At 35.5% G+C, this 27560-nt stretch overlaps 1 protein-coding gene across 2 annotated transcripts in view; it reads right to left on the bottom strand.

Moving 5' to 3' along the window:
* The window catches only part of Ciao1 (cytosolic iron-sulfur assembly component 1), a 102740-nt gene that overhangs the window by 27060 nt on the left and 48120 nt on the right, over positions 1-27560 (bottom strand). For both annotated transcript variants that reach the window (XM_090392427.1, XM_090392426.1), the window contains exons 4-5: positions 14453-14541; positions 3848-4049 (exon numbers count right to left, since the gene is read on the bottom strand). In XM_090392427.1, the coding sequence (XP_090248553.1) occupies positions 3848-4049; positions 14453-14541 (291 nt within the window). The remainder of the gene's footprint in view (positions 1-3847; positions 4050-14452; positions 14542-27560) is intronic.

Consider the following 27560-nt stretch of genomic DNA (forward strand, 5'->3'; position numbering starts at 1 on the left):
CCTCTTCACAAACATTCCCCATAAAGAAACAATAGAATTACTAACTCAAAAATTTCCATCTAACATAGTTGAATTGTTCAAGTTTGTTATTGCATCAGGTTACTTCACCTGGAAAGGTCAAATTTACAAGCAAGAAGAAGGAACAGCAATGGGATCTCCTTTATCACCAAACCTAGCAAACTTGTTTCTAGAACATCTTGAGGAAAAAATATTCACTTTTGAACCCAAACCAAAAATTTGGTTAAGATATGTCGACGACATATTTGCAGTCTGGGATCATCCCGAACATGAATTACAACTGTTTCTAGATAAAATAACCTTCTTCATCATCGCATCAACTTTATGTTAGAAAAAGAATCGATGGAACGGTATCTCCTTTTTGGATTTACACATCCAAAGAAAAGAAGACGGTTCCATCGCCACGTCTGTCTTTTACAAGCCTACATTCTCAGGTCGCTACATTCACAATTCTTCTGCTCATCATCCATCTCAGAAATCTGGCATTATTAAATCACTAGTTTCCAGAGCACACAAATTCTGCTCCTCTGAAGAATCTTGAAACCAGGAATTAGAAGTAATCAAAAATACAGCCATCCTAAATGGATATAATCCTAAAACAACTCAAAAAATCATCAGTCACTTCTCCACACATCAAACCAGACAGGAAGAAGTCCATAGGATTCCCATACTTTACGTTAAAGGCATCTCAGAACGTCTTTCTAAAATTATGAAGAAATACAATTTTGCCACTACTTACAAGCCTATCAACCAAATTTACAACTTGTTACCTTCTCCTAAGGACAAACTCTCACCTTTGATGTTGCCTGGCATTTATGAGATTCCATGCTCATGCAAATTATCTCACTTTGACCAGACAGGTAGGTCTGTTCAGAAACACATCTCGGAACATCAAGACCACATTCGTCTTTTTAAACCACAGAAATCTGGCCTCTCTCAACACGGAATTGAAAATCCAAACCATAGGATCCATTGGGAAAAGTCTAAACTTTTACATAGATCTTTATATAAACATGAACGTTTATACAAAGAAAGTTCTGAAGCTCTACTACACAGACCAAACTTAAACCGCAACGACGTTCTTACTATTCCTAAAGTAAGTGAAATTGCCATACAAAATTGTGTTAAATATTTTTTTTTTTTTTTTTACTCCTGTAGCACGTTATGCATGTTTAATGAGATTGTAATCATGCACCCTAACTGTATATTATTCCTATTATTGTTTAAAACTACTGTACTGATGATGTCCTAAGATAACTTAGGATGAAATATTTACAATTAAATAATTTTCACTGTGGTTAATACGTGTGTTTCTTTTAATTATGATCGTACTACAGGTTTCGTTATTTGATAAATGTTTTCTATATGTTCCATAGAAAATCTCTCGATTTTTACTGTTTAAACCTACCATTACAGGAATTACTGTGCTACCTTGAAATGTAAAACCATGCAGTAGTTTATCCCTGGTTTCCACATCTTTAACTACAATTAAATATTTATTTCTGCTGTACAGCATGAAAGAGTAAATCTTGCTGGGGCCTATTTCTTTTAAAACCTTAGTCACTTGTTTCACTTCATCACATCCTGGAATTTCAATTCCTAGAGTTCACACCCTTGGAGGAATTGGTACCATTATATGGGGGGGGGGGAACAAAACCTTTGTGTTTAATTATAAGAAAATTCTTTCACTTGTATTACTGAAAAATAAAAATCAAATTCCATGATATAGAAATAATTCTGAACAACCAGCAAATGCTGTAGCTGAGATACTATAAAATGGTTGCTGTGATACGGCCAAAAGTAATCCCATAATGCAGACATTAACTGCACTACCAGCAATCTTATTAATATTTACTTAAATAATCTAATGTTAGTGTGTGCGCAGGGGTGCTTATCATGCCAAAATTCAGAGGTGTGATCAGTGAGAGCCAGACTCATGAAGGTTTAAGTAAAAATTGTTTATCACCTTATTATTAAATTACACTGATCAGAAATAAATGTAGAAAATATATGTTCTACATCTTTCTACATTTTATATTTTTGTTTGCTTCTTTATAAGTGTGAGTAAAGTTTGCACATAAATTATCTTCACAACTAGGTTACTTGTACATAGAGGCTGTTGATTTCACATCAGTTGCTTTGGTATACCATAATGCAAAGCATACTTCCTTTCAGACATGAAAGGAAGTATGCTTTGAAAGTTAAAATATTAATCAAAAATATGTATTATGGGAAGGTCTCTACCCAGACTGGTTTTGACCTTTATTGAGGTACTGTTAGAATTAGAGTGTGGGATATATCTCAAAAACACAGTTATCTACAAGATCACTAAATTTCACTGAGCAACCTGAAAGGACTACTACTAAACTCATCATTCCTGACCTGATTCATTCCATGACAAGATACACTAACCTCTACTCAATGAAAGGCAAAAACCAACAACTGAGCAGACCACTCCACTCCCAAGGAATAAAACCAGAGCCAAGAACATTATTAAAATGTCATCAATGAGAGCCAAACCCAGGAAGATACCAAGGTTGAATTAATGCACAAAAAGCCAAATATTTTCCATTTACAAGTAGTAAGGTGTATCACATTATTAAAATACTCTGGATCAGTTGTAGAACGTTTTTTCACTTGGTTACAAATTAAATTATATTTAACAAGAAATTATATCATTATAAGAAAAGGAAAAAAATCAAGATATATTATTTGTATGAAATTATACTAAGGCAATTGATGTGATGTTAACAGCCTCTATATACAAGTAGCCTAGGCACAAAGATACTTCACATGCAAATGCGGTTTGCTCACACTTGGATAAAGGATTATACAAAAATATAATTTCTTGTCAAGTATTATTTGCTTTGTAACCAAGTACAAAAGGAGTTTTCTACAACTTATGCACATTGTTGTAATGAAGCACAGTGCTTATTAATAATCACCAAGTGATTATTTTTCTGATCCCCCCCCCCCCGGTATGTTAGGCTCAATGGACTGTCAGGGTCAAGTAATTTAGTTAAATTAAAACCTGATTAATGTTCTGATAAAGAAGTTAATCCTATCTGTGTGTGAGTGAGTGTGTGTGTGTGTCTATATATATATATATATATATATATATATATATATATATATATTGTAATAAAACAACTGCATGTTTTCTTCTGGCTGGTTTATCAGTTTTGGAGGATGAAAAACCTGAGGTTTCGAGGAAGGGGGAGACTCCTACTATCTTCATATGACAAGCTGTCACCTTCAACTGAAAAGCCCTGATAAAGGTTTGCATTCTAGATGGGATTTGAATCCAATTCTTTCCAACCAAAGGGCATTATCAAAACTGAATGAACTATAATTATACTCTTCTTAGTAAAACATCTTAGTAGTTATTTAAAAGGTTCTATTTTGATCTTCTTCACCTCAGTAATCCTAATGTCAGAACAAGCTATTTGAGTAAATCCTCTGCTAGCTTCACCTCTCTTCCACTAATATTTGGTACCTGGACTTCCTATCTTGATAAAGTTCTGTTGAAGATGATAACAGTAGAAAACTGGTTTAGCCAAGTAATCCCACACCTTAGCACGATTTTGATTATGCTACACTATCTCAGCGCATGTTTTGGTTTCAGCCCATAATCAGAATTCAAGTCAGCTAAACTAATTTGGCCATGTTGAGATCTTCTCCAAGTAAATTGATTCAGCTCTTAACTTTGGTATCTGTGACATACAGATAACAAATCAGTGAGTGGCATAAACATAATGCAGACATTTTCCTTTCCTATACGAATAATAATGGGACAAATTCTTATGTAATAAAATAGAACATACATTACCTTCTGGATTTCCAGAAATATATTCTTTCCATATTTTGACAGTCTTGTCATCACTGCAAGAAGCCAATCTTGACCCACTTTTGTCAAATGCAATTGACCACACTGTGGATTCATGAGAATTCAGGGTACATAAACAACTCCAATCATCTCCATCTTCTTTATAAATCTTCACAGTATTATCATAGCTTGCTGAAGCCAATATCTAAAGAAACAAATTATTATTATTAATTCACATGGCAACCACTTCTGTTAATCAATTATACAAGTTAATTTGGGTAACACATTGTATAAATCATGATTCATTGAAATTACAGTCTGGTTAAAATATTAATCAATTAAGACGTTTTTTTTTTTTTTTTTTTTTTTTTTTTTAATCAACCTCACATATGAAAGCGCACAAAATTTAATGCCATCAATGCTGTTCATGATGAAGATGTAAAAATAAGTAACCTGCTGACCGATATTTATATATATATATATATATATTTTTTTTAACAACTGGAGGTTGCAGTCCTTAGATAAAATGGGTGAAGAAGAATGTTCCAATGTAGAGAGGTAGACGAAATGAAAATTGTAGATAACTTGGGTTTGGTATGAATGGAGCTGGACAGTGAACAAATGTTGAATCATTTAATTGTGACTTTATGGGCTTGAGTAAGAAATGACAGCATTCCTTACTCAAGCCCAGTAATCCATGCTTTGACCTTAAGCAGTTTTGCTGGCCTGGTTGGCCAAGTGGTTAGCATATCCACTCTCCAATCAATAGGTCATGAGTTTGGATCCTGCTGTGGGCATGGATGTTTGTAATTGTCTTTAGGTGCAAGATGAATCTCATCGCCCAATGTGAGATCCCCTTTCTGCTTATTGGATGCCTGAAGTGTTCCTTGTTTGGTCTCTATAGCAAAGTTTCCGGACTATTAAAAAAAAAAAATTACAAAAAAAAATACATACAAAACTGACAAAAAAAAAAAAAAAAAAATCCTATCCCACCCACTGTACAAATTGTACTATGGGTTTGTAATAATGTGTGGAATAAGTTCGAAGGAAGAAGAACTGTGTAGGAGCGATGGACTGCATTTGAGTGGTTATGGTGTGAGTCGCTTGGAGAGAAGAGAAGTGAGTAGAAGTGAGAGAGAATGAATCAGATCAAGCGGGAAGTGATGTGGAAGAGCAGGAGAGTAAGATAGGAGAGATTGAAGAGGTGGTTACGAATGAGGAACAGGGAAATGGGGAGGCTCAGGGTGGACAGGGGTACACAGTGTGAGAACGGTGAATGCTCCGAGAGGAGGTGAGAGCATGTGTAGACAGGAAAGAAATGGGATGACCTGGGATCAGGAGGAAACAGTTGGAATTGAAAAGGGTTTTAAAATGAATAAGCAGAAAGGGAAATGGCCCCAGTCGAGCATGGAGAGATCACATCGAGTGAGTGGTATCAGTGGAACTAGCTGTAGATCCAGAAATGAGCTGTTGTGTTCGTATACAAATGCTAGAAGTATAAGAAACAAGGCAGATGAAATGGTTGCATTAATTGCATCTGTTCACCCAAAGATTGTCGAAATAAGTGAGACATGGTTGGGAGAGGACGACATCCTGATAGGAATAAAGATGGAAGGGTATGATGTGTTTCGTGAGGATAGAAAGGGTAAAATGGGAGGGGGAGTGCTATTGATGATAGAGAAAGAGTTATGTCCATACAAAGTAGAGATACAAGAGTGAAATAGTGCCAGTAGTTTTGAGGCAGTATGGTGTGAGATAGAGGTGAATGGAATCAAATACTTGGTTGGATGTTGTTATAGACCAGGTAAGTGGATGGTGGTGATAATGAAATGTATAATCAAATTAGTCAAGCAAATAAGAAAAGGGTGATCATTATGGGCGATTTTAATTATGGCAATATAGACTGGAATGATGAGATAGCAACTGGAAGTAAAGAAAATGAGTTTCTTGAGTTTTTGAGGGATAACTACCTCAGGCAGTATGTAACAGAGGGCACGCAAGGATTGAGGGTCTTGGATTTGGTCATCTCATCAGAGGATGTAATTATAAATGAGGTGTCAAATCATCCACCAATTAGTGAGACAATGAGGTGATTACCTGGGTGGTTGTCAGCAGTGTGAGGACCTCTGTGAGAAAAGGGTATATGTGGAACTACAAGGGGGGAGGGGTGATTATGAAGAGCTCAGGAGACAGCTTGCAGGTGTAGCATGGAATGAGGAGTTAGCTGGAAAAGAGATCAATGCAGCTTGGGGGATTTTCAAAAACTATCTGGTAGATGCAATGTCTAAGTGTATTCCAAGGGTGAGAAGGTTAAATAAGGTAGGTGTGAGATGGATGAATAAAGAGATTAAGCATGCGATACAGAGAAAGAGGGCATTGTGGAGGCAGCATAAGAGAAGTGGAAATAACCAATTCCATGAAGTCTACAAAGACCAGGCAAGGAGGGTGACTTGGTTGGTGAGGGTAGCTAAAGAGAGGTATGAACAGCAGTTAGCTAATGAAGCCAAAAAGAATCCTAAGGAGTTCTTTTGATATGTAGCCAGCAAAAGAAAGAATGATTATGGAAGGATGACATTGACAGGAGAAAATGGTATAAAGACAGCTGATGCAGAATGTGTGGTGAAGATACTTAATGAACAGTTCATAAAGATCTTTCAATCTTGTGAATGCGACTTTATAGAGGGATTGAGAGCAGTTGATGATGGGGAGGAGAGACTGACTGTAGGTGAGCAAGAGGTGTATGGAGAGTTGAGTAAATTAGATGTTAATAAGGCTGTGGGACTTGATAATATATCACCACGTATTCTGAAAGAATGTGCCAGGGAGTTGACACCTGCCTTGACATATTTTTTTAATATGGGTCTTGCACTCGGTCAAGTTCCTAAGGGGTGGAAGGAGGGCAAGATTGTGCCACTTCATAAAGGAGGTGATTGAACTCAAGCATCAAACTATAGGCCTATCTGTGGTCAGTTGTTGGAGAAGCTTGTGAGAACTAGGATACAGAGTTAGGTTGACAACAATGGTATTATCTTTGATGAACAGCATGGATTTGCTAAAGGGAGGTCATGTTTTAGTAATCTATTTACTTATTACAATAAAGTGACTGCTTCCTTGGACAGAGGAGGATACACAATAATATACTTAGATTTTGCAAAGGCTTTTGATAGAGTACCTCATGATAAATTGATAGTCAAACTAGAGCAGTCTAGTTTGACTATCTGATAGGTATCAACAACTTCATGGTTTGTCCCAACATTGTTTGTTGGGACAAACCATGAAGAGTAATAAAGATGTTGTGGCCTTACAAGAAGACATTGAGTGATTGGGCACGGAAATGGAGATGTGAGTTCAATGTTGCAAAATGTAAGATTTTAAAATTTGGAAAACAAAGATGGGATGCAGAATTTATACTTGGTGAGGATATATTGTTGGAGGTGGAAGGGGGGGGTGATAGTGGATAAGAATCTGAAATTTAGGGGACACATAGCCAAAATTGTGAAGACAACACAAAGGCTTCTGGGAATGATGCAGAGGACACTGATGTGTAGAAGTAGGGAGATTCTTGTTCTGTTGTATAAGGCTTTGATTAGTCCACACATGGACTATTATGCCCAGATTTGGTCACCTGGTTTTTCAGAAGGATGAAGAGATGTTGGAAAGGGTCCAAAGGCAATTGACTAAGGTAGTTTCTGATCTCTGGAATGTCAAGTATGAGGAAAGATTGAGAAGATGTAATTTGCAGAGTCTGGTGGACAGAAGGAAGAGTGGGGGGGATATGATAGAGACCTACAAGTTGGTAAGGGGTTGTTATAGGATCAATGCTGGAGAAGCTCAACATAAAATAGTGGGAGATCAAGCGAGAACTAGAGGTCATACCTGGGGGGCAGGTTTTTTTCGTGCAGAGCTGTGAATGATTGGAATGCCTTGCCTGAGAGTGTGGTGTCTGCAAGGAGTTTGAATGTGTTCAAGGCACAGTATGAGCAGCTGTGTGTGTGTGATAAAAGGACCTCCCAGATGAGTCTTTGACTCCATGAGGTCGTGGGGTAATAATAATACCTTCGTCAGTGGGAACCACACAAAAAGCAACTCAATACTTGAAGTAGAAAAAGTCATCAGGATCTTTAATGTGAAATGGTAGTTGGAAGTGACAACATTAAATCAGAAATCTTCAAATATAGAGATATAACAGTTTTACACAACATACACTGCATAATTCAGGAGGTCCAGTCAGAAGGTCAAATCCAAGATGCAGTAAAATCATAATTCAATTCTATTAAAAATCATAAACCAGAGGTACAACACTAGTTTAAAGCAATTTCACTATATCAAACTATTGACTATCCAATTCCTGTGACTCCCTATGAGTTCTCTATAGCAAGAGCAATTTTCTACTGAGTATTCTGGGTAAGATTTAAGCATTTCCTAACATAATAGCTTTTCCAGGCAGATAAAAAGTTATGTGCAGTAAATGATTACAACCAGAACCCACTGATGGCCAAAGCTACACTGCATACTTTAAAGAATATGCATTGCTTGAGTTTAGTAGCACTGGTTCTAAGATGCAGCTATGAACATGAGTTAATCTAGTTAAGTGTTCTATGCATGAAAAATCATCATATCACATAATGGAGATAACTGATGGCATGAATGTCATGTCAGTGTTGTTTCAACTCTGTCATACATTTTGATGACTAAATATATCATGACCAACTGCTTTCAAGATAAACCTCCATTTTTCAGAATTCTGATAATGTAGGATCAATGATTATGAGTGCAATGGATGATTATCCAACTCAATATTACTTCTTCCCTCCATTACCATCAAATTCCTAAAATGTATTCTCAAGAGGTGTATATTTATATTTCAGAACTTATTACAGCAAATACTACATGAAAATTTTACATTATTACTAATTCCTATTGATAATTTTCCTCCAAAATCAGTCTGTTATTTTTCAGACTCCAATATTTGTTAGATCATATATTTCTGTCTTCTAAGGCAGCACTTCCCAAACTGTGGGCCGTAGGTTTTGTTGAGGGGGGCCGTGAAATAATGAAAAAAAAATTTAAATGTTTTAAGACAACATGTTTCCCGTGTCTCAAGTACATTCCCATGTGCTTTCCCTCCCCCCCCCCCCCTTTCAACAAGAGCTTGGATTTAGAAGGCATCTTTAAACCAAAGTCAAGGTATGTACATAATTTTTCCACATTTTTTATTCTGCCATAATTGCCTTCTACACTCGCCCGTAATGCCCTAAAATATATACATACCCCTTTTGAGTTATGTTAGCAAATGTATTAAATACAAGGGACACTCCTAAACAAAAACAGGCTAAAATAGCCGTTAATTATATTAATAGTGTTTTAAGACTAAGTAGATTTTTTTATTTTAAAAGAGATGTATTTAACTTTTATTATTTATTTATTATTTTTTATATTTTAATGGAAAAATTCACACATTGGTGTTGGTTCACAAACTTTGCTTCCTGCATATATCGGCACTTAATGAATATTAGTAAATATATGCTTATTCATATGTTTCATTTCAAAGCAGTGGTTAATTGTATTTACTTCGAATGCTCTCCAGGTAAGCTCCAAATCTTCCTGTCCCTTTCATCACACGTTCGTAATTAGGGACTGTTGATATTGACTTTATATACATATCAAAACTCGTTTTATATTATCACTGTCATCCGAGCTAGTTTCGCATATACTTCACACATGAAAAAAAGCTTAAACAAGTTCATGTGGGGAGATAGTAACTCGCTTGCAGTGGTGAACAACATGCCCTCCCTAACAGCCACTATACTGCAGAGGCAATAAAAACAAGTACTTTTATTATGCAGTGAATAAGGTATGAGGAGTCTGTGTAATATATTTCTCAACAAATAGTGCAATCAGAGACAACTGGGATAAAAACACACCAATTAATGAATCACATGTCCCCTCATACAGAAACTATGCTGTACAGACTGAAACAAAACCATATGTTGCATGGACAAACACAGTATCTAACTAAAAACTATTGTTATTAATTAGATGTGTGTGTGTGAGTTCGATTTCCCAAGGCAGCAATAAAATTCAACCGAACGTGTTAAAATTCGTAAAAGTGTTAAAACTAAGTAATATATATATATAATGAATGTTATGGCAGTTTCACATATGGAATTCAGTTGAAGAGAGTTAGCATTTCAACTCAAATGTCAGCTATGCTTTATCTTTCGGTTGCACGATCTTTTGTTAATACCACACCAATCATATGCACGTTTTAATAACCTGCCTTTGCTGTCTGTTTTGCGTTAGGCTTAATTACCGTAAAGAGAGAAAAGTCACAAAAGAGAAAAATGTTCCTGGTCCGGGGATTCCCTTATTCAGGTAATATTCACTAATTTCATGTTATCAGTCTGTGGTGTGCCAGTATCGGTAAGTGGTGATATTATTTGATCTATTCTACGTTAAAAAGTTTAACCCTGAGATGGATAAGTGGCTGATAAAAAATATAAAAAAATTCCCGCGAACAATCAGAAGAAGCCGAAACAGACTCACAAAAAAAAAGGACAGTATTTCATATTTTACCAGAACAGCCCGCATCGTCTTCAGAACCAAACGATAAGAGGCAAAAAATGTAATATATACCATTTGATTTTTGCAATATTCGCTGTGTATGTTTTGTATTGAATATAAATACAATAAATATCATAATAATATATCTCTCTATTACGATTTTTTTTTCGAGGGGGGGCCGTGAAATATTTTAATTTTTGCAAAGGGGGTCCTGACATCCAGAAGTTTGGGAAGCAATGTTCTAAGGTACATCTGCTGTAACAGCACACATGCTATGCATCAAGAGATACACAAGAGAATGCTATGCAATTTTACAACTTCTAAAATTAGAATATTACCAAGAAAATCCAAAAACTATTTAAACTATCTATGACTAACATTAAAAAAACTAAAATGAGAATACTTATTGCATTTGAAATAAAAGTAATGAGAAAACTTTTTGGACCATCTTTGAACTATATAAATGAATACAATGAGGAACTACAAACCTTTTTCAAGGACACAATGTGCTATCATTTATAAGTAAGATAAGTAGTGTGATTATGTTTAGAGAGCAGATGACAAGTTAAACAACATTTAACAAATAAAATTGACAAGGAAGAACACTGAGAATGATACATGGATGTGGTAATTAAAGACTTAAGACACAGATGGATGAACACTTTACACTAGATGCACTTATGGCAGAATAAGATGGAGAAACCTACTGATGGCAGTATTAGACCTAAATGGTCTATTAACCTGTTGAGGAGGAGCAAGAAAGTACACTTTACTACATTAAGTCACATAGATCTTTGTCTTCCTCTGGACCTTTTTTCTGCCATCAAACACCTGTTTTGCTAAACTTTCTTCTCCCATTCTGATTGACTACACCACCTGAAATTAGCTTTGCTCATCCATTTCCTGAATGCTAAAAATGCTGTGCTCCATCCTAATATCATTACCATCAAATACATGATATGTACAGTCAAGTGGGGGGGAGAAGATATAGGATATTAAAGTAATTTAAGATGAAAGTCGGAATGCTTAAGGGTCAAAGCTGTATAACTGAGAGGAGACCTCCACATAGCCTTTAAAGGAATGCGGAGAACTGACCAGGGCTTCTGACCTAATGTCCAATCCTCACCTTCTTGTGGTGCACCCTGTTGGGTATCTACCTGGATACTGAATGAATGAGGATGGGCTGACAATTTGGGACTTAGCCGACCAAATCGTATTCTTATTGGCTTAAACCAATATACAAAATGATGGTACAACATGAAAAAATTTCATGCTGGCTGGGGCGTCACCCTGTTAAACAAGGCCCCCCGTTGTTTTCACCAGGGAACCAGAGCAAACAGCGAAAAGTCAGATACTGGAACAAATCTGAAAGCACACCCCAATTCAACATCACCAGAGTGAAAGATCGGTACTATCAACATAAGAAGTCTGAATGGCAAAGAAATGGAGCTAGCTGAGGAATTAGATAAGTATCGGATTGACATAATAGGGGTGACAGAAATAAAAAAGACAAAAACTGGTGAGATCTTTCTGAGCAATAAATACAAAATGTTATATTCAGGCAATAACAATCAAGGAAAAGAAGGAGTTGCCATAGTATTCAATGCAAAATATGAGGCTAATCTTGAATGGCAGGCAGTCTCAAGTAGAGTGATGTGGGCTAATATCAGAATGGGGAATTGGACAATGAGACTTATTTGTGTCTCATTGTCTATGGTCCCCACAGAAGGTTCTACTAAGGTAGAAGTGGAGGAATTTTTTTATGCTTTAGAGAAAGCAACTGACACAATGAAAAAGCTGGTCCTTGTTGGGGATCTAAATAGCAGAGTAGGAAATGACTGTCAGACATACAAAAATATTTTGAGAAAATTTGGAGAAAAGAGCAAAGCTAATAATAATGGCAAATACCTGTTGGATTTCTGCTCAGGACATGGACTGGTTATTACTAACACCATCTTTCAACATAAAAATGTGCATGGAGAGAAGAGGCAAGGAATAAGAAAAGTCTCATTGACTATGTTATTGTTGATAGTGATGTTTTCTCCCTGGTGCAGGACACCAGAGTGTACAGAGGATTTGAAATTGTAAGTGATCACTATTTAGTCTTGAGCAGGGTAAAATTGTATTCACATTTCATATTGAAAAGAATAACATGTAAGAAAGTTTTAAAGCAAATAAAAGTTGAGCAGCTCTCATATGTGAACTGTAGAATAAAATACACAAAGATTATTGAAGAAAAAATGAAAGAATTTGAGAACAGGATCCACACCTTGGAGATTCAGTGGCACCTTGAAGAAAACCCTGATTGATTCAGAAAGAGAGGCATGTGGTGAGGTTGTCTGCAAGGATAGAAAAATCAGAACTCCATTGTGGACACAGGAGGTTAAAGAGACAGTGAAGGAAAAGAAGAATGCATATCAAAAGTTCCTGGCAAATAAGTCAGCTTGTGCTCTTAGAGAATACAGAGACAAATATAAAAAAGCTAAACACTGTGTAAAACTAGCTAAACAAAAGTCATGGGAGGACTTTGGCAAGAACATAGAAAATAAATATCAAGAAGGTGGTAAGATATTCTGGAGGTTGTTGAAGAAGCTTAGAAATGGAGGAAAGAGTGCTGTAAAAAGAGTTAGAGATGATAAAGGTAATATGAAAACGGGAGAAAAAGATATCCTTGAAGTATGGAGTAATTACTTCGAAAAATTGCTAAATGAAACAAGCAGTGATAGCACAGTGGTAAAAAACACTCAACAGGCATATAGCCAGGAATACATATCCATACTTGAAGTAGAAAAAGCCATCAAAGGCTTGAAATGTGGAAAGGCAGCAGGAGTAGATGATATTTGACCAGAAATGCTCAAGTATGGTGGTATAAAAGTGTTACAGTATCTGCACTGCATAGTTCAGAAAGCCTGGACAGAGGGAAGAATTCCAGATGATTGTAGTAGAGCTCTCATAGCACCCATATATAAAAAGGGAAATAAAACTGAATGTGAGAATTACAGAGGTATTTTCCTACTGAGTGTTCCTGGCAAGATTTATGCAAGTATACTTGAGAAATGGTTTGATAAGAATTGTGGAAGAAAAGCTTGGTGAAGAACAAGCTGGATTTAGGCCAAATAGAGGCTGTCAGGATTAAATCTTCACTTTACGACATATAGTTGAGAAAGCATTGGAATATAACAGAGATCTGTATTTAAGTTTTGTCAATCTGGAAACAGCGTATGACAAGGCATCAAGAGAGAAGCTATTCAATACACTAGAGTTATATATTGTCAATGGGGCATGATATCAAGCAATACTTAGTCTTCATTTGAGTTGTAAGTCAGCAGTTAGAATTGAAGGAAGTACAGGAAGATGATTTAATGTTAAATCTGGTGTGAGGCAGGGATGTACATTGTCCCGTCTGTTATTCATTATCCATATGGATCATATTATGAAGAAAAGTGGTATTAAGCATGATATCAGAATTGGAGATGTTAATATGAGTTCTTTGCTTTATGTGGACGATGTTATACTTCTAAATAAATCCGCTACAAGTTTTCAAGATTCCCTGAATAAAATGAATAACTGCTGTAATAGATATGGTATGAAAATACAGCAATAAAAAGACAAAGACAATGAAAATAGTTAGAATCATTGAAAATGTCAACTGCGTTGTGAACGGAGAACCTGTGGAACAAGTAAAACATTTCAGCTACTTTATCTGCAAATAACTTCCAATCCCTTTGAGCATGATATCTGGCAAGAGAAAAACAAAGAAAATTAAGAGTGAAAGAAGATTGTATTTAGAAATCTAAAAAAAAAAAAAAAAAGAAAAAAATAATTACAGAGAATTATATTTTTTCCGTGTGAATCAGTGTTAAAAACTATCAGTAATTCTATTATTCCATTGCAACAGAAGGAAACAAACTGAAATAACTTTGCAGTATTTTTATTTATTTAATTCATATCTGTGGAGGTGTTATTGGGATTGGAACATCAGTATCAATTATAACTTTAAATGTAAACCAAACATTAACTTAGTCACAAGTCCTATTTGATTACCTCTTTTGTAGGATGCCAAAAGACCCTCTTTACATCTTGAGAATGGGAACTCAGAACACTGGCACACTCATATTCATCATCTTCGCTAACTAAAAGTAATGTGAAAAAAATGTTAATTTATCATGTCAATGAAATAATAATGTTATCACTAAAGAAATTCCCACAAGTACCAGAGTTCTATCAGGTTATGTGTATTCAAGGTCTGATAGAATTATGGTATCCTTACCCATGTGGCAAAAGACTTACTTATTAAAAGAAGATACAACTATCTTCCACCTACTGCTGAGCAATTAGCTCTTAGATCTATCAGTTTATACCTAAAATTTAGCTTAGATACAAGACCAATATAGTAGATACACCATAGTGAACATACACTATAGTGCATTTGCTACACACCATAGTGAACATCACTATGACGAAAATATTTGCTCTTATGAACAGAAAAGTCCAAGCCCACAGTAGCGAATAAATTAATCCAAACAAACCAAATTTTTGTTACGTTTTTGGTTTTTGTTTCCGGGTTACTATTGTTGGTTTTGGTTTTAGTTCACTATTTTGGTTGAGTGCTACATGTTTTAACTGTCTCTATGATGTTTATTAACAGTATTGTGCATTTTTAATACTGTAAACAATGGTGTTTTAATAGTGTATATGGGAAATAAATGACTTCTGCATTACTTTAATCTTGGTGTCTCTTCTGGATCTGGCTCCCACTGATGAAACCTCAATAAAGGTCGAAACTGGTCTGGGTAGTGGCACTTTGCATTATGGGATACTGAAGCAATTGATGCAAAATCATTAGCCTCTATATACAAGTAGTCCAGTTGTGAAGTTACTTGACATGAAAAACTGTTTACTTACATTGCGATCAAGGATGAAACCAAGAATATAATTTCTCGGCATCTTTAATTTATATTATAAACAAGTTGACATTAATGTTTTATTTATTTTGTATAGCTATAAAATGGATACATCTACAAGAAAGTATTCAAAAATAAGTACTTTCTCAGCAGATATTCATGACTCAAAGACAAATTGACAATGAGTATGGTGTTGATTTGGGTACTTTTAATTTGATTTTAAAGAGGTTTAAGGAGACAGATACCTTTTCTCTTGACAGAAAAGGTATCTTTGAGTCATGAAAATGTGACTGAAAAAGAAAAACTACACTTACTCAAGATCATTTACTAGTTAGGAAAAGCAAAATGAATCCAAGATTGTCTGCTGCAGACTTAAATAGAGACTTGGCAGCTAGTAAGATTAATATTTTTGATATGACAGTCCATCGAAGATTGCTGAAAGCAGGGAGGACTGCCTACAAACCAAAAAAAAAAAGAAACAACTGTTGACAAAGGCTATGCAGAAAAAAGAAGCTACAGTGGGCAAAACTGTACAAAGATTGGACTTTGAGAATTGGAAGAATGATGAATACATAAAAATCTTGGAGAAAAGAGTGGTCCTGAAGTAAATGCTACAGCAGTAACTTGATTGCCCTGAGTATGATAAAAAAAAAAAAATGTCAATCTTACTCAGAGATTGATCTACTTACTACTTAATAATTGATACCTACCCTATCCCCACCCCCCTCCAAAAAAAAAGGAACTCCAAAAATCATTAGACAAAATTAAATTTAAATCTTGGATTCCTGAAACCATCTCAAAGCAAAAAACCTTAGAAGCCTAGGCCTCCCTGGATTTATAGATTATCCAAAAGAAATTTTACACACACGCATGCACGCACACACACACACACCGTAGACCTGCCTATACTGGATAGTATTGGTTTTACTACTAACACTTAACTCAAAAGTTCTCTCTCTCATTACAGGCCACATTTCCTCTCATGTTAAAAATTCTATGTACTTCAAATCTTACGTGTTGGATGTGGTCCTCAAAGATACTGAGACATAATGATCAATTCTGACATAGCATACCTTTTCACTAATGTATCCTTAAAAGAAACTTCAGAACTACTAAAGACTATTTTTTTTTTTTTGGTCCCCTGACATAACAGCCTTATTCAATTTTACAATTAACTTTGGCTATTTTAATTGGCAAGGAAAAATATACAAACCGACTGAAGGCATGGCCATGTGCTCCCTCTCTCAACCTACTCACCAATCTTTCCATGGAACATTTGAAAACATGGCCCTAAACTCTGCCACTCTCAAACCCATAGTATGGCTACACTATGTGGACGATGTATTCTCCATTTGGTCACATGGCAGTGATATGTTGGAAATTTTTAACACATCTCAACAGTCTGCACTCCTGAGGATCCATTTCACAACTGAAAAAGAAAACAATAACTGTCTACCCTTCCTTGATGCTCTTGTCACCTGACTGCCCGATGGATCCTTATCCTTCCTTATTTACAGGACTCTTATCTACACTGGAAGGTACATCCATCATCTTTCACATCACCACCCCTCTAAGTAATATGGTATCCTCAAAACCTTAGGAAATTATGTTAGAACCATCACAGATTTCCATAGACTGAACAGTCAGTCTATGGAAATCAATCACATTTGGGACACTTTTTAGCCAATGGTTTCCCTCCACCTGCCCATACTCACAAAATCAACAAAACTCTTTGCTCATCCCCCAAACTCCTCTTTCCCCTAAATTATGAATAAAAAAATCCATTGCCATTCCATATATCTGGATGACTTCAGAAAAAATTTCACGAGCTAATAAAAAAGTATACATATAGACCTCCGTCAAGCCACACCAGAAACTAGCTATCATTATCTGTTCACCAAAAGGTCTAATCAGTCACATAATACATTTAGTTTAATCCTTTATCCAAGTGTAAGCCAACAAAGTTTGCACCTGAAAATATCTTCAGGACTGAGGTAAGGTGGTAACAACACTTGGGCAACTCGCAGCAAGGTGGACTAAGCTCTCATCACTCCTTGTCTCAGTATCTCCCATAATGCAATTGCTGACATGTATAATGCTATGCATTAAGGTAAGGGCCACTACCCAGACCAGTTCCGACCTTTATTGAGGTCTCGTCAGCGGGAGGCAGACCCAGAAGTGGTGATACTAAGGCAGAAGCAATAGGAGAGCTCATATTTACCTATACAAGTTGCCAACAGGTGTACCACCTTATTATTCTATTACTCTGGATTAAGAGAAAGATGTTGGAAGTTTATTTTATACTTGGTTAGACTATAATAAATTTAGTTTAATCCTTTATCCAAGTCTAAGCAAACAAAGTTTGCACCTGAAAATATCTTCAGGACTGAGGTAAACTTCCAACTCTTAATCCAAAGTAATAGAATAATAATACATGTCCGCAAGGAGATGTGCTTTGCATTATGGGAGATACTGAGACAAGGAGTGATGAGAGCTTGGTCCCCCTTTGCTGCAAGTTGCACCACCTTACCTCAGTCCTGAAGATATTTTCAGGTGCAAACTTTGTTTGCTTACACTTGGATAAAGGATTAAACTAAATTTATTATAGTCCAACCAAGTACAAAATAAACTTCTAACATCTACTAAGTCACCTTTACAGTCTACTGGATCCCATACTCCAGCAAAATATCATACTTTAGACAAACATTAAGACCAGCAAATATCCACCTGGCAGAAGACAAGAACTATGTCCATTACCTATAAAACAGCTGTTCTGGAGTAGCAGACCATCCTAGATATGGATCACTGGATTCAGCAGAAAAAATCTCCCTCTTATATAGGAGCAATTACAAATCTGAGAGACTTTTCCCAGAATCTGCTTTGGCATTATAACATACGCCAAATTGCAACAAATTTGGAAGACTGTCATCATGAGACCTTCAGCTGGTTTCCATCATCACACCTGTAGAGGACACCAATTAGGACTGTAGGATCACACCATTCATACTCAGTCTGTGTTTGATTTCTTACCAGTGTGTGCCTACTTGCACATACTGAGTGTTTGTGCTCATGAAGTTACTTAGGTGACAGGTAAAATAATTTATTAACTAAATAAATTTAGTTGGTATTTATTATCTGTAGCTGTGTGCATATTCCACTAAGCATCAGTGTGATTGATTAATTCACTTTTCATTTTTACAATTTCACACTCCTCTGGTCTTGTTTTATGTTTCCCGTTATAGTTTGCATTTGATGTTTTTCCCATCGTTTTGTGTTCTTTATGTTTTCTTCCTGCCAATCCTTCTGCCATCAATAACCTCCTGCCACTTTTTTTTTTCTTCTTTCTGCATTAGATGTGATAACTGTTGTGACCAAGACTTCATCTTCTTTAATGGTATCTTTTAGTCTTTTTCTAGGTCTCTTCTCTTATTCTTTGGTTTCCAACTATAGACTTGTTTTATTATTCTATCTTCACTTCTTCTCTCCACATGGTCAATCCATTTTATTCTTCGGGTTGATACGACCATTTATTGCTTGTATTTCACATTGTTTTCTTATATCTGTATTTTTTATTTTATCTAGTTTAGTTTTATTTACTATTTTTCTTAATATATTCATTTCACCTGTGTTTAACATTTGTCTTGTTTTCTTAGTGTCTCGTCTTGTTTCCGCATTATATGTCATAATAGGCCAGATTACTGCTTTATAAATTCTGGTTTTTGTCTCTACTCTAAAATGTTTATTTTTCCATATTGTTTTATTTAAACATCCTGATATTCTTGCAGCTTTCGCAACTTGTTCTCTGACTTCTAGATGTGGCCTTCCTTTCCAGTTCAGTTATATACCTAAATAATTTGTTATTTGTTAGATAATAGTACCTTCCAATTCTAATTTGCATTTTTGTGGTTCTTGTGATATTGTCACATTTTGTTTTAGTTATCTTCATATTATATAATTTTGCTACTTCATTATATGCATGTAGTAATATTTGTAACTGAGTTTCATTTTCTGCAATTAATAGTACATCATCTGCATAATATATGATTCTTATTAGTCTATTGTTTATTTCCTCTCCTGTATTTTATTAACTTTTTGTGTTATTTCACCCATTGAATCTCCTTGTCTAATGCCATTACTAAGTTGTATCTCTTTACTTATTTTTCCTTGTGTTTTTTTATTATACAGCTATTATTATCATATATTTCTTTAATTATCTATATTATGTTTTCTGATACTTTTCTTCTCTGCAATATTTTTATTACATTTTGAATTAATATTCTGTCAAATGCTTTTTCCAGATCTATAAAGCATATAAATAATTTCTTATTGTATTCTATTGTTTTCTCTATCTATTGTCTGATTATAATATTGCATCTGTACATGATCTATCTTTTATGAAACCTTGTTGTTCATCTAGTAGATTAATTTCCTTTGTTATTTTATTATTTAGAATTCTTGTTAGTATTTTTAATGAAATATAGAGGGATAAATTTATTAAAATAAATTTACCCCTCTATAATTTTCTGCTTTTTTATCTCCTTTTTTAAATATTGGTATTATTATACTTTTTTTCCATTCTACTGGATTATTTTTTGTATTTATTATTTGGTTGTAAGGGTCAAAGCTGTATAACTGAGAAGAGACCTCCACATAGCCTTTAAAGGAATGCGGAGAACCGACCAGGGCTTCTGACCTAATGTCCAATCCTCACCTTCTCGTGGTGCACCCTGTTGGTTATCTACTTTGATACTGAACGAACGAGGATGGGCTGGCAATTTGGGATTTAGCCGACCAAATTGTATTCTTATTGGTTAAACCAAAATAAAAAAAGGATGGTACAACATGACAAAATTTCATGCCGGCTGGGGCGTCGCCCAGTTAAACAAGGCCCCAGTTGTTTTCGCCAGGGAAGAAGGGTGAACAGCGAAAAGTCAGCTACTGGAACAAATCTGAAAACAAACCCCAACTCAACATCACCAGAGTTAAAGATCGGTACTATCAACATAAGAAGCCTGAATGGCAAAGAAATGGAGCTAGCTGAGGAATTAGATAAGTACCAGATCGACATAATAGGGGTGACTGAAACAAAAAAGACCAAAACTGGTGAGATCTTTCTGAGCAATAAATACAAAATGTTATATTCAGGCAATGACAATCAAGGAAAAGAAGGAGTAGCCATAATATTCAACACAAAATACGAGGCTAATCTTCTTGAATGGCAGTCAGTCTCAAGTAGAGTAATGTGGGCAAATATGAGAATGGGGAACTGGACAAAGAGACTTATCTGTGCCTATGGTCCCACAGAAGGTTCTACTAAGGTAGAAGTGGAGGAATTTTTTGAAGCTTTAGAAAAAGCAACTGACACAATGAAAAAGGGAAAGTTGGTCCTTATTGGGGATCTAAATAGAAGAGTAGGAAATGATTGTGAGACATACAAAAATATTTTGGGAAAATTTGGAGAAAAGAGCAAAGCTAATAATAATGGCAAATATCAGTTGGATTTCTGCTCAGGACATGGACTGGTTATTACTAACACTATATTCCAAGAGAAAAATGTGCACAAATTCACATGGAGAGAAGAGGCTAGGAATAAGAAAAGTCTCATTGACTATGTTATTGTTGATAGTGATGTGTTTCTCCCTGGTGCAGGACACCAGAGTGTATAGAGGATTTGAAATTGGAAGTGATCACTATTTAGTCTTGAACAGGATAAAATTGAATTTCATATTGAAAAGAATAACATGTAAGAAAGTTTTAAAGCGAATAAAAGTTGAGCAGCTTTCAGATGTGAACTGTAGGCTAAAATACAGAAAGATTATTGAAAAGAAAATGAAAGAGTTTGAGAACAGGAATCAAACCTTGGAGATTCAGTGGCAAACTCTGAAGAAAACATTGATTGATTCTGCCAGAGAGGCATGTGGTGAGGTTGTGTGCAAGGATAAAAAAATCAGAACTCCCTGGTGGACACAGGAAGTTAAAGAGGCAGTGAAGGAAAAGAAGAAAGCATATCAAAAGTTCCTGGCGAAGAAGTCAGCTTTTACTCTTACAGAATACAGAGACAAATGTAAGAAAGCTAAACAGTGTGTAAAACTAGCTAAACAAAAGTCATGGGAGGACTTTGGCAAGAATATAGAAAATAAATATCAAGATGGTGGCAAAATATTCTGGAGGTTGTTGAAGAAACTTAGGAAGGGAGGAAAGAGTGGTAAAAGGAGTTAGAGATGATAAAGGTGACATGAAAACAGGAGAAAAAGATATCCTTGAAGTATGGAGTAATTACTTCGAAAAACTGCTAAATGAAACAAGCATTGATGACAGCACAGTGATAAAAAACACTGACCAGGCATGCAGTCAGGAATACATATCCATACTTGAAGTAGAAAAAGCCATCAAAGGCTTGAAATGTGGAAAGGCAGCAGGAGTAGATGACATTTGACCAGAAATGCTGAAGTATGGTGGTATAAAAGTCTTACAGTGGCTGCACTGCACAGTTCAAAAAGCCTGGACAGAGGGACGAATTCCCGATGATTGGAGTAGAGCTCTCATAGTACCCATATATAAAAAGGGAAATAAAACTGAATGTGAGAATTACAGAGGTATTTCCCTATTGAGTGTTCCTGGCAAGATCTATGCAAGTATACTTGAGAAACGGTTGAGAAGAATTGTGGAAGAAAAGCTTGGTGAAGAACAAGCTGGATTCAGGCCAAACAGAGGCTGTCAGGATCAGATCTTCACTTTACGACAAATAGTCGAGAAAGCATGGCAATATAACAAAGATCTGTATTTAAGCTTTGTCGATTGGTTTAATATTAAATCTGGTGTGAGACAAGGATGTACATTATGCCCTTTGTTATTCATTATCTATATGGATCACATTATGAAGGAAAGTGGTATTAAACCTGATATCAAAATTGGAGATGTTAATGTCAGCTCTTTGCTTTATGCGGATGATGTTATACTTCTAAATAAATCCGCTACAAGTCTGCAAGATTCTCTGACTAAATTGAATAGCTGTTGTAATAGATATGGTATGAAGGTCAGCAATAAAAAGACAAAGACAATGAAAATAGGCAGAATCATTGAAAATGTCAACTGTGTTGTGAATGGAGAACCTGTGGAACAAGTAAAACATTTCAGCTACTTAGGCACGATTTTTACTGAAGATGGTAAATTAAATATAGAAATAGACAACAGAATCAGCAAAGCTGGTATGGTGGGAAGTCAATTGAATAAATTCATATGGAATAAGAGAGAAATTAGTCGGAACACTAAATTAGCTGTATACAAGACAGTGTTCAAACCAGTTTTAACTTATGGATCTGAGAGCTGGGTCAGAAGTAAAACACTTGACCAAAGACTAGAGACCGCAGATATGAGAGTCCTGAGAAAGATTAGAGGTGTGAACAGATGGCATTAATGGCAATATCATATTAAAAATGAGGATATTAGGAAAGAACTTGACATTGTCAGCATCCAGGAATGCATTAGCAGAGCTAATCTCAGGTGGTATGGTCACTTAAATAGAATGGGAGAGGAAAGATTAGCAAAACAAGTGTTCTCTGCCAGGTTGGCAGGAAAACGACTCAGAGGAAGACCATGATATAGGTGGACTGATACGGTACAAAGTGCCTTAGACGTAGAAATATAAGATCTGATAATGTTGGAGTCTTGACAAGTAACAGACTGATTTGGAGGAAAATTGTAGATAGGAAGTTAGTAATGATGTAATTTTTTCATGTAGTACTGTCATATCCTGTACACCCCTTGAGAGTACATGGCAGGAATTTGATGATGATGTATATTTAAACTCTGAATTATAATTTCTTTACCATTTTTTAATAATTCATTATTGATATTATCTAGACCTGGTGATTTCCTTTTTTTCAATTTTTTAATTGCATTTTCAATTTCCATTATTATTAACAACATCTCCAGGGAGCCCCAAGACTCATCGAGGGAGGGCAACCTGCTCTACAGCTCTCTGTCTCCACAACTCCACTAACAACAACTACCTTCATCTATACTAGCGCCATCTACTGCTGACCACCACCACCACAATTTTCACAGATAAGCATCCATGCCCACGGCAGGATTCGAACCCACAGCTTTTCTGCTATTTCAATTTTTTAATTGCATTTTCAATTTCTGTTATTTCAATCTTTGTTTCTGTTGTATTTATTTCTGTTCTTCTTGTTTTGTTTGTTTACGTAGTTCTATTTTTATTTCAACTATTTGGTTATAAAGATTATTAAAATAATTTTCCAATTCCTCTATTTCTACATGAAGGTTGTTTTCTTGATCATAAATTAGTAAATAATAATATTTGGTTAACCGATCAAGTGTTGATCAATTTTATTAATTAACTGAACCAACTAGTTTCGCCACACTTATCTGTTGGCTTCTTCAGGGCACTTACATATAGGTTTAAACACTCTCACAATTATGTGTAACCGCAAACCGACAAGAATAAAAACTGACTAGAATAATTACAAATAAATAGTATCGAACGTGAGTGAAACACGTATCGCGTGTACAAGATCAGCTAGCTGTTGCTGAGGAACTTTCTGTAGTTTGTATTAAAGTTCATTTCTTCCGTTTTTAAGGTTCTGATTAGGGTTTTCCATATCTCTGGGAGTATTAGGCCTTGATTTCTGTTAAGGTTCACGATAGAACGGGCGACTGTGGTAATCTTCCTCTGAGTAAGGGGAACAGCTTTTGTCCCACTCGATGACATGGTTAGTTGTGGAGAAATGAGATGATAGGCCAGAAATTCCTCTATTTCTACTTTTAATACTGGGCTATATTCTGCTTCTTCTTTCTTTTGTGCATTAATTAATCTCCACATTTATTTCTATATACCATAGAAATCATATTCTAGTTCTTTTGTATATGATTCCCAAAATTGATTTTCACTTTCTATTTTTTTCTGATTAACTTTATTTCTTTATATTCATTCCAATTATCTATTGTTTTCATTTGTAGATATTTTAGATATTTTTCTTTCTTTTGTTAATATTTTTATTTCTTTGTTAAACCCTGGAGTCCATCTTCTTGATTTTTTTTTTTTTATCCCTAATACTTCTGTTGCTATTTCAGTTAAATTTGTCTTAACAATAATTCTTCCAATTATCTTCTACATGTTGTTCGCTGCTTAATGGGTTACCTTGAAACTTAATCTATTGTAGTATAATGTTTTCATGCTTTCTTCTTTTAATAATACCACTTTAAACTTTACTTCAGCAATTTTCTGCTCTTCTTTAGATTTTTATTTATGTTTTGCTAAATCTTTTCTTTCTCCTACCATTTCTGTTTAAGTAATCATACCACCTGAGGTTCACTCTGTTCACACTACTTCTGAATGCTAACACATATCTCGTTCATTCCTAATATTCTTGTTTTTAAATTATTATTTTGGTAACCTCCATGGAGTCTCATGAGTGGCTCACTCAAACCAGCAACACATCTATAATAATGAGCTTTGAAGTACACTAACTGCATTTGCAAAACATTCAGGCAATGCATCACACTAACAACTCTCCACATAAAAAATCTACTTCTCACACTCTCCTTCATCACATCTTTATACAACTTCATTGGTCAGATCATATGTAATCTGACCAATGTCTTATATAGAGGCACCACTACCACCTCCTTATCCTTACATGTCAATGTACTTTTTATCATAGCAGCAACGATATGCAGTCTTTGCAACACTTGCAATGTGCTCTCAAAACTTCAGTCCACTGTTTACAATCACTCCAAGTTTCTGAATCTCATCCACTTCTTGAAGTACAGCTCCACCAATATAGTATGTAGCCCTATATCTCTGCATCCCAAAGTGTAACACCTTGCATTTACTCCTGATATTTCTACTTAGCTTTGCATCATTGGCAAACATTTGAAGAGTCCGAGTCACTCCACATGAAATATCATTAACAAATAAGTTAAACAGTAGGGGCTCAAGAACAGAACCCTGAGGCATGCCACTGCTCACCTTCCTTTTCTTAGACATGGCTCCATTATACACAACTTGCTGGTATTGTTCAGAGAGCCAAATCTCCAATCCATCTAAACAGTATACTATCTATTCCTATTCTCTGCAGCTTGTACACCTTATCATGTGGTAATCTATCAAATGCTTTTGCAATCTAAGAATATCACTGTATATGATTCTCCCTTATCCAACATATTCATCACCTTATCATAAAACATAAGCAGATTGCTAAAACAAGACCTATCCTTCACAAACCCATGGTGACCATCATAGATCTTATGTCTCCATCAACCCAATCTTGTATTCTGTTTCTAACCAATTTTCCAACACTTTGATCACAACTGAAAATATACAGATTGGTCTATATAACTGGAAACTTCTGTTCTCAAACCACGCTTGTGGAGCAGTATTATTTTATCTTCTTTCTACACCTTAGTAACCTTCCCCACTATAAGACTTTCATTAAATAACCAGGACAAGGGTATGGCTAATTCTTTTGCACATTGTTGAAAAATACATGGCGATATGTCATCCATTTCCACAGCCTTATTAACATCTAACTCAAGCAACACTTGATACTCAGTGATTTCTTCACCTTTAATTCTAATTATTGCCTCCCTTCTATATGTTGCACAGCATCATTCACACCAGTATGATATACACTGATGACATGTTCATTAAATAATTCCACTATATCATTTGCTATGGTTACTCTGCCACCATAACTATTCACCAGTCAAGTTACCAGAATTTTTTTTTTCTCTTGCTTGCCACATAGCAGAAAAATTTCCTTAGATTAGCTTTGACCTGACTGGCCATTCTCCTCCTATATTCTACTTTTTTCTTTTTTAACCATGCTTATTACTTTTCTGGCCAGTACTTTATATCCTTCATGCATCTGTTCACTGCAAACTGTCTTGCACTTCCTCCATAACAACTTCTTTTGTAACACTGCTTGCTTGATTTCATGTTCATCCATCTCACTTCCTACTCTATTTATTTGCTTAACTCTTGGTACCCAGTTATGTATTGCTTGTGTTAGATACTACCTTATCATTTCCCATGCTGTCAACATCTTTTCTACACAATTCATCAACCCAATGTAGTGATGCTAGTTGACTATGGAGCTTCTCATAATCACCCACCTTATAGTTCCACATGCAGACCTTCTTGATAACTTTTTCCTGTTTGACTACCTTCCAAACCAATACTTAATGATCACTTTCACTAACAGGTGGTAGTGCTAATATCTCATTCACATCCATCCTGTGATGATATCACTAAATCTAACACCGATAAAGCTTGTGTTGCTTCCATCACATGCTGCTTTAGAAAGTTATTTACAGAAACTCCGCAAATTCACTCTCCTTGTTACTATATACTATCTCTTCTTTCCAATCCACATTCCTATAATTAAAATCACCCATTAGGATCAATCATCTTCCTTTTATCAGGTCAACATAAAAGTAATGTTTTTAGCACTCAGTTTTAAAAGGATATAAAAGATAAATCGCTTGCGAATTTAATTAAGCATATATTCTCCATTTGAATCAATAACTCTCTTCCAACATTGTGAAAGCTTCATAATACCATTTCTATAGAATTCAGGAGGTTTGGAGGCAAAGAAGTTGCATGGGCTCAATTTCAGTGCCTCTAATGTATTGTACTGTTTTTATTAATGAAATGTTGCAAACTTTGAAATAAGTGGTAATAATCTGAAAGTGCAAGATCAGAAGAATACAGAGGATGTGGACACTTTTCCCAGCCAAGTTCCTCAATCTTGGTACAGGTGATTCTTGCACTATGAGGATGTGCGTTATTACAGTCAAAAACAACACCCTTTTGATTGACCAGAGAACACCTCTTTTCTTTCATTTTCATTCAATAGATCAAGTTGTTTACAGTATACTTCAGCTGTGATTGTTTGGTTTTATGGCAGGAGTTCAAAGTGTGTAATATCAGCCATATCTCACCAAGCATTTAACAAAATCTTCTGAGGTTGAAGATCTTGTTTTGGCTAAGGTTTAGCCTGTTCCCCTGAATGAACCCACTGCCTTCAGCACTTAACATTCTTGTAAAGCATCCACTTTTCATCTCAAAAACAGAGATTGAACCTCTCAAGAATGAACAGCAGTTGTTGATGCACTCTCTTCGATTGTTGTTCATCAGTTTGGGAGGAACCCACTTGCCGAGCTTAGACACTATTACAAGTTCTTGCAAATAGTGACAGATGGATGATGATTTACGATCTTCT

The sequence above is a fragment of the Typopeltis vanoorti genome, chromosome 5, assembly GCF_054136105.1.
Source record: "Typopeltis vanoorti isolate ZY-2024b chromosome 5, IOZ_Tvanoo_1.0, whole genome shotgun sequence".
Taxonomy (NCBI): domain Eukaryota; kingdom Metazoa; phylum Arthropoda; class Arachnida; order Uropygi; family Thelyphonidae; genus Typopeltis; species Typopeltis vanoorti.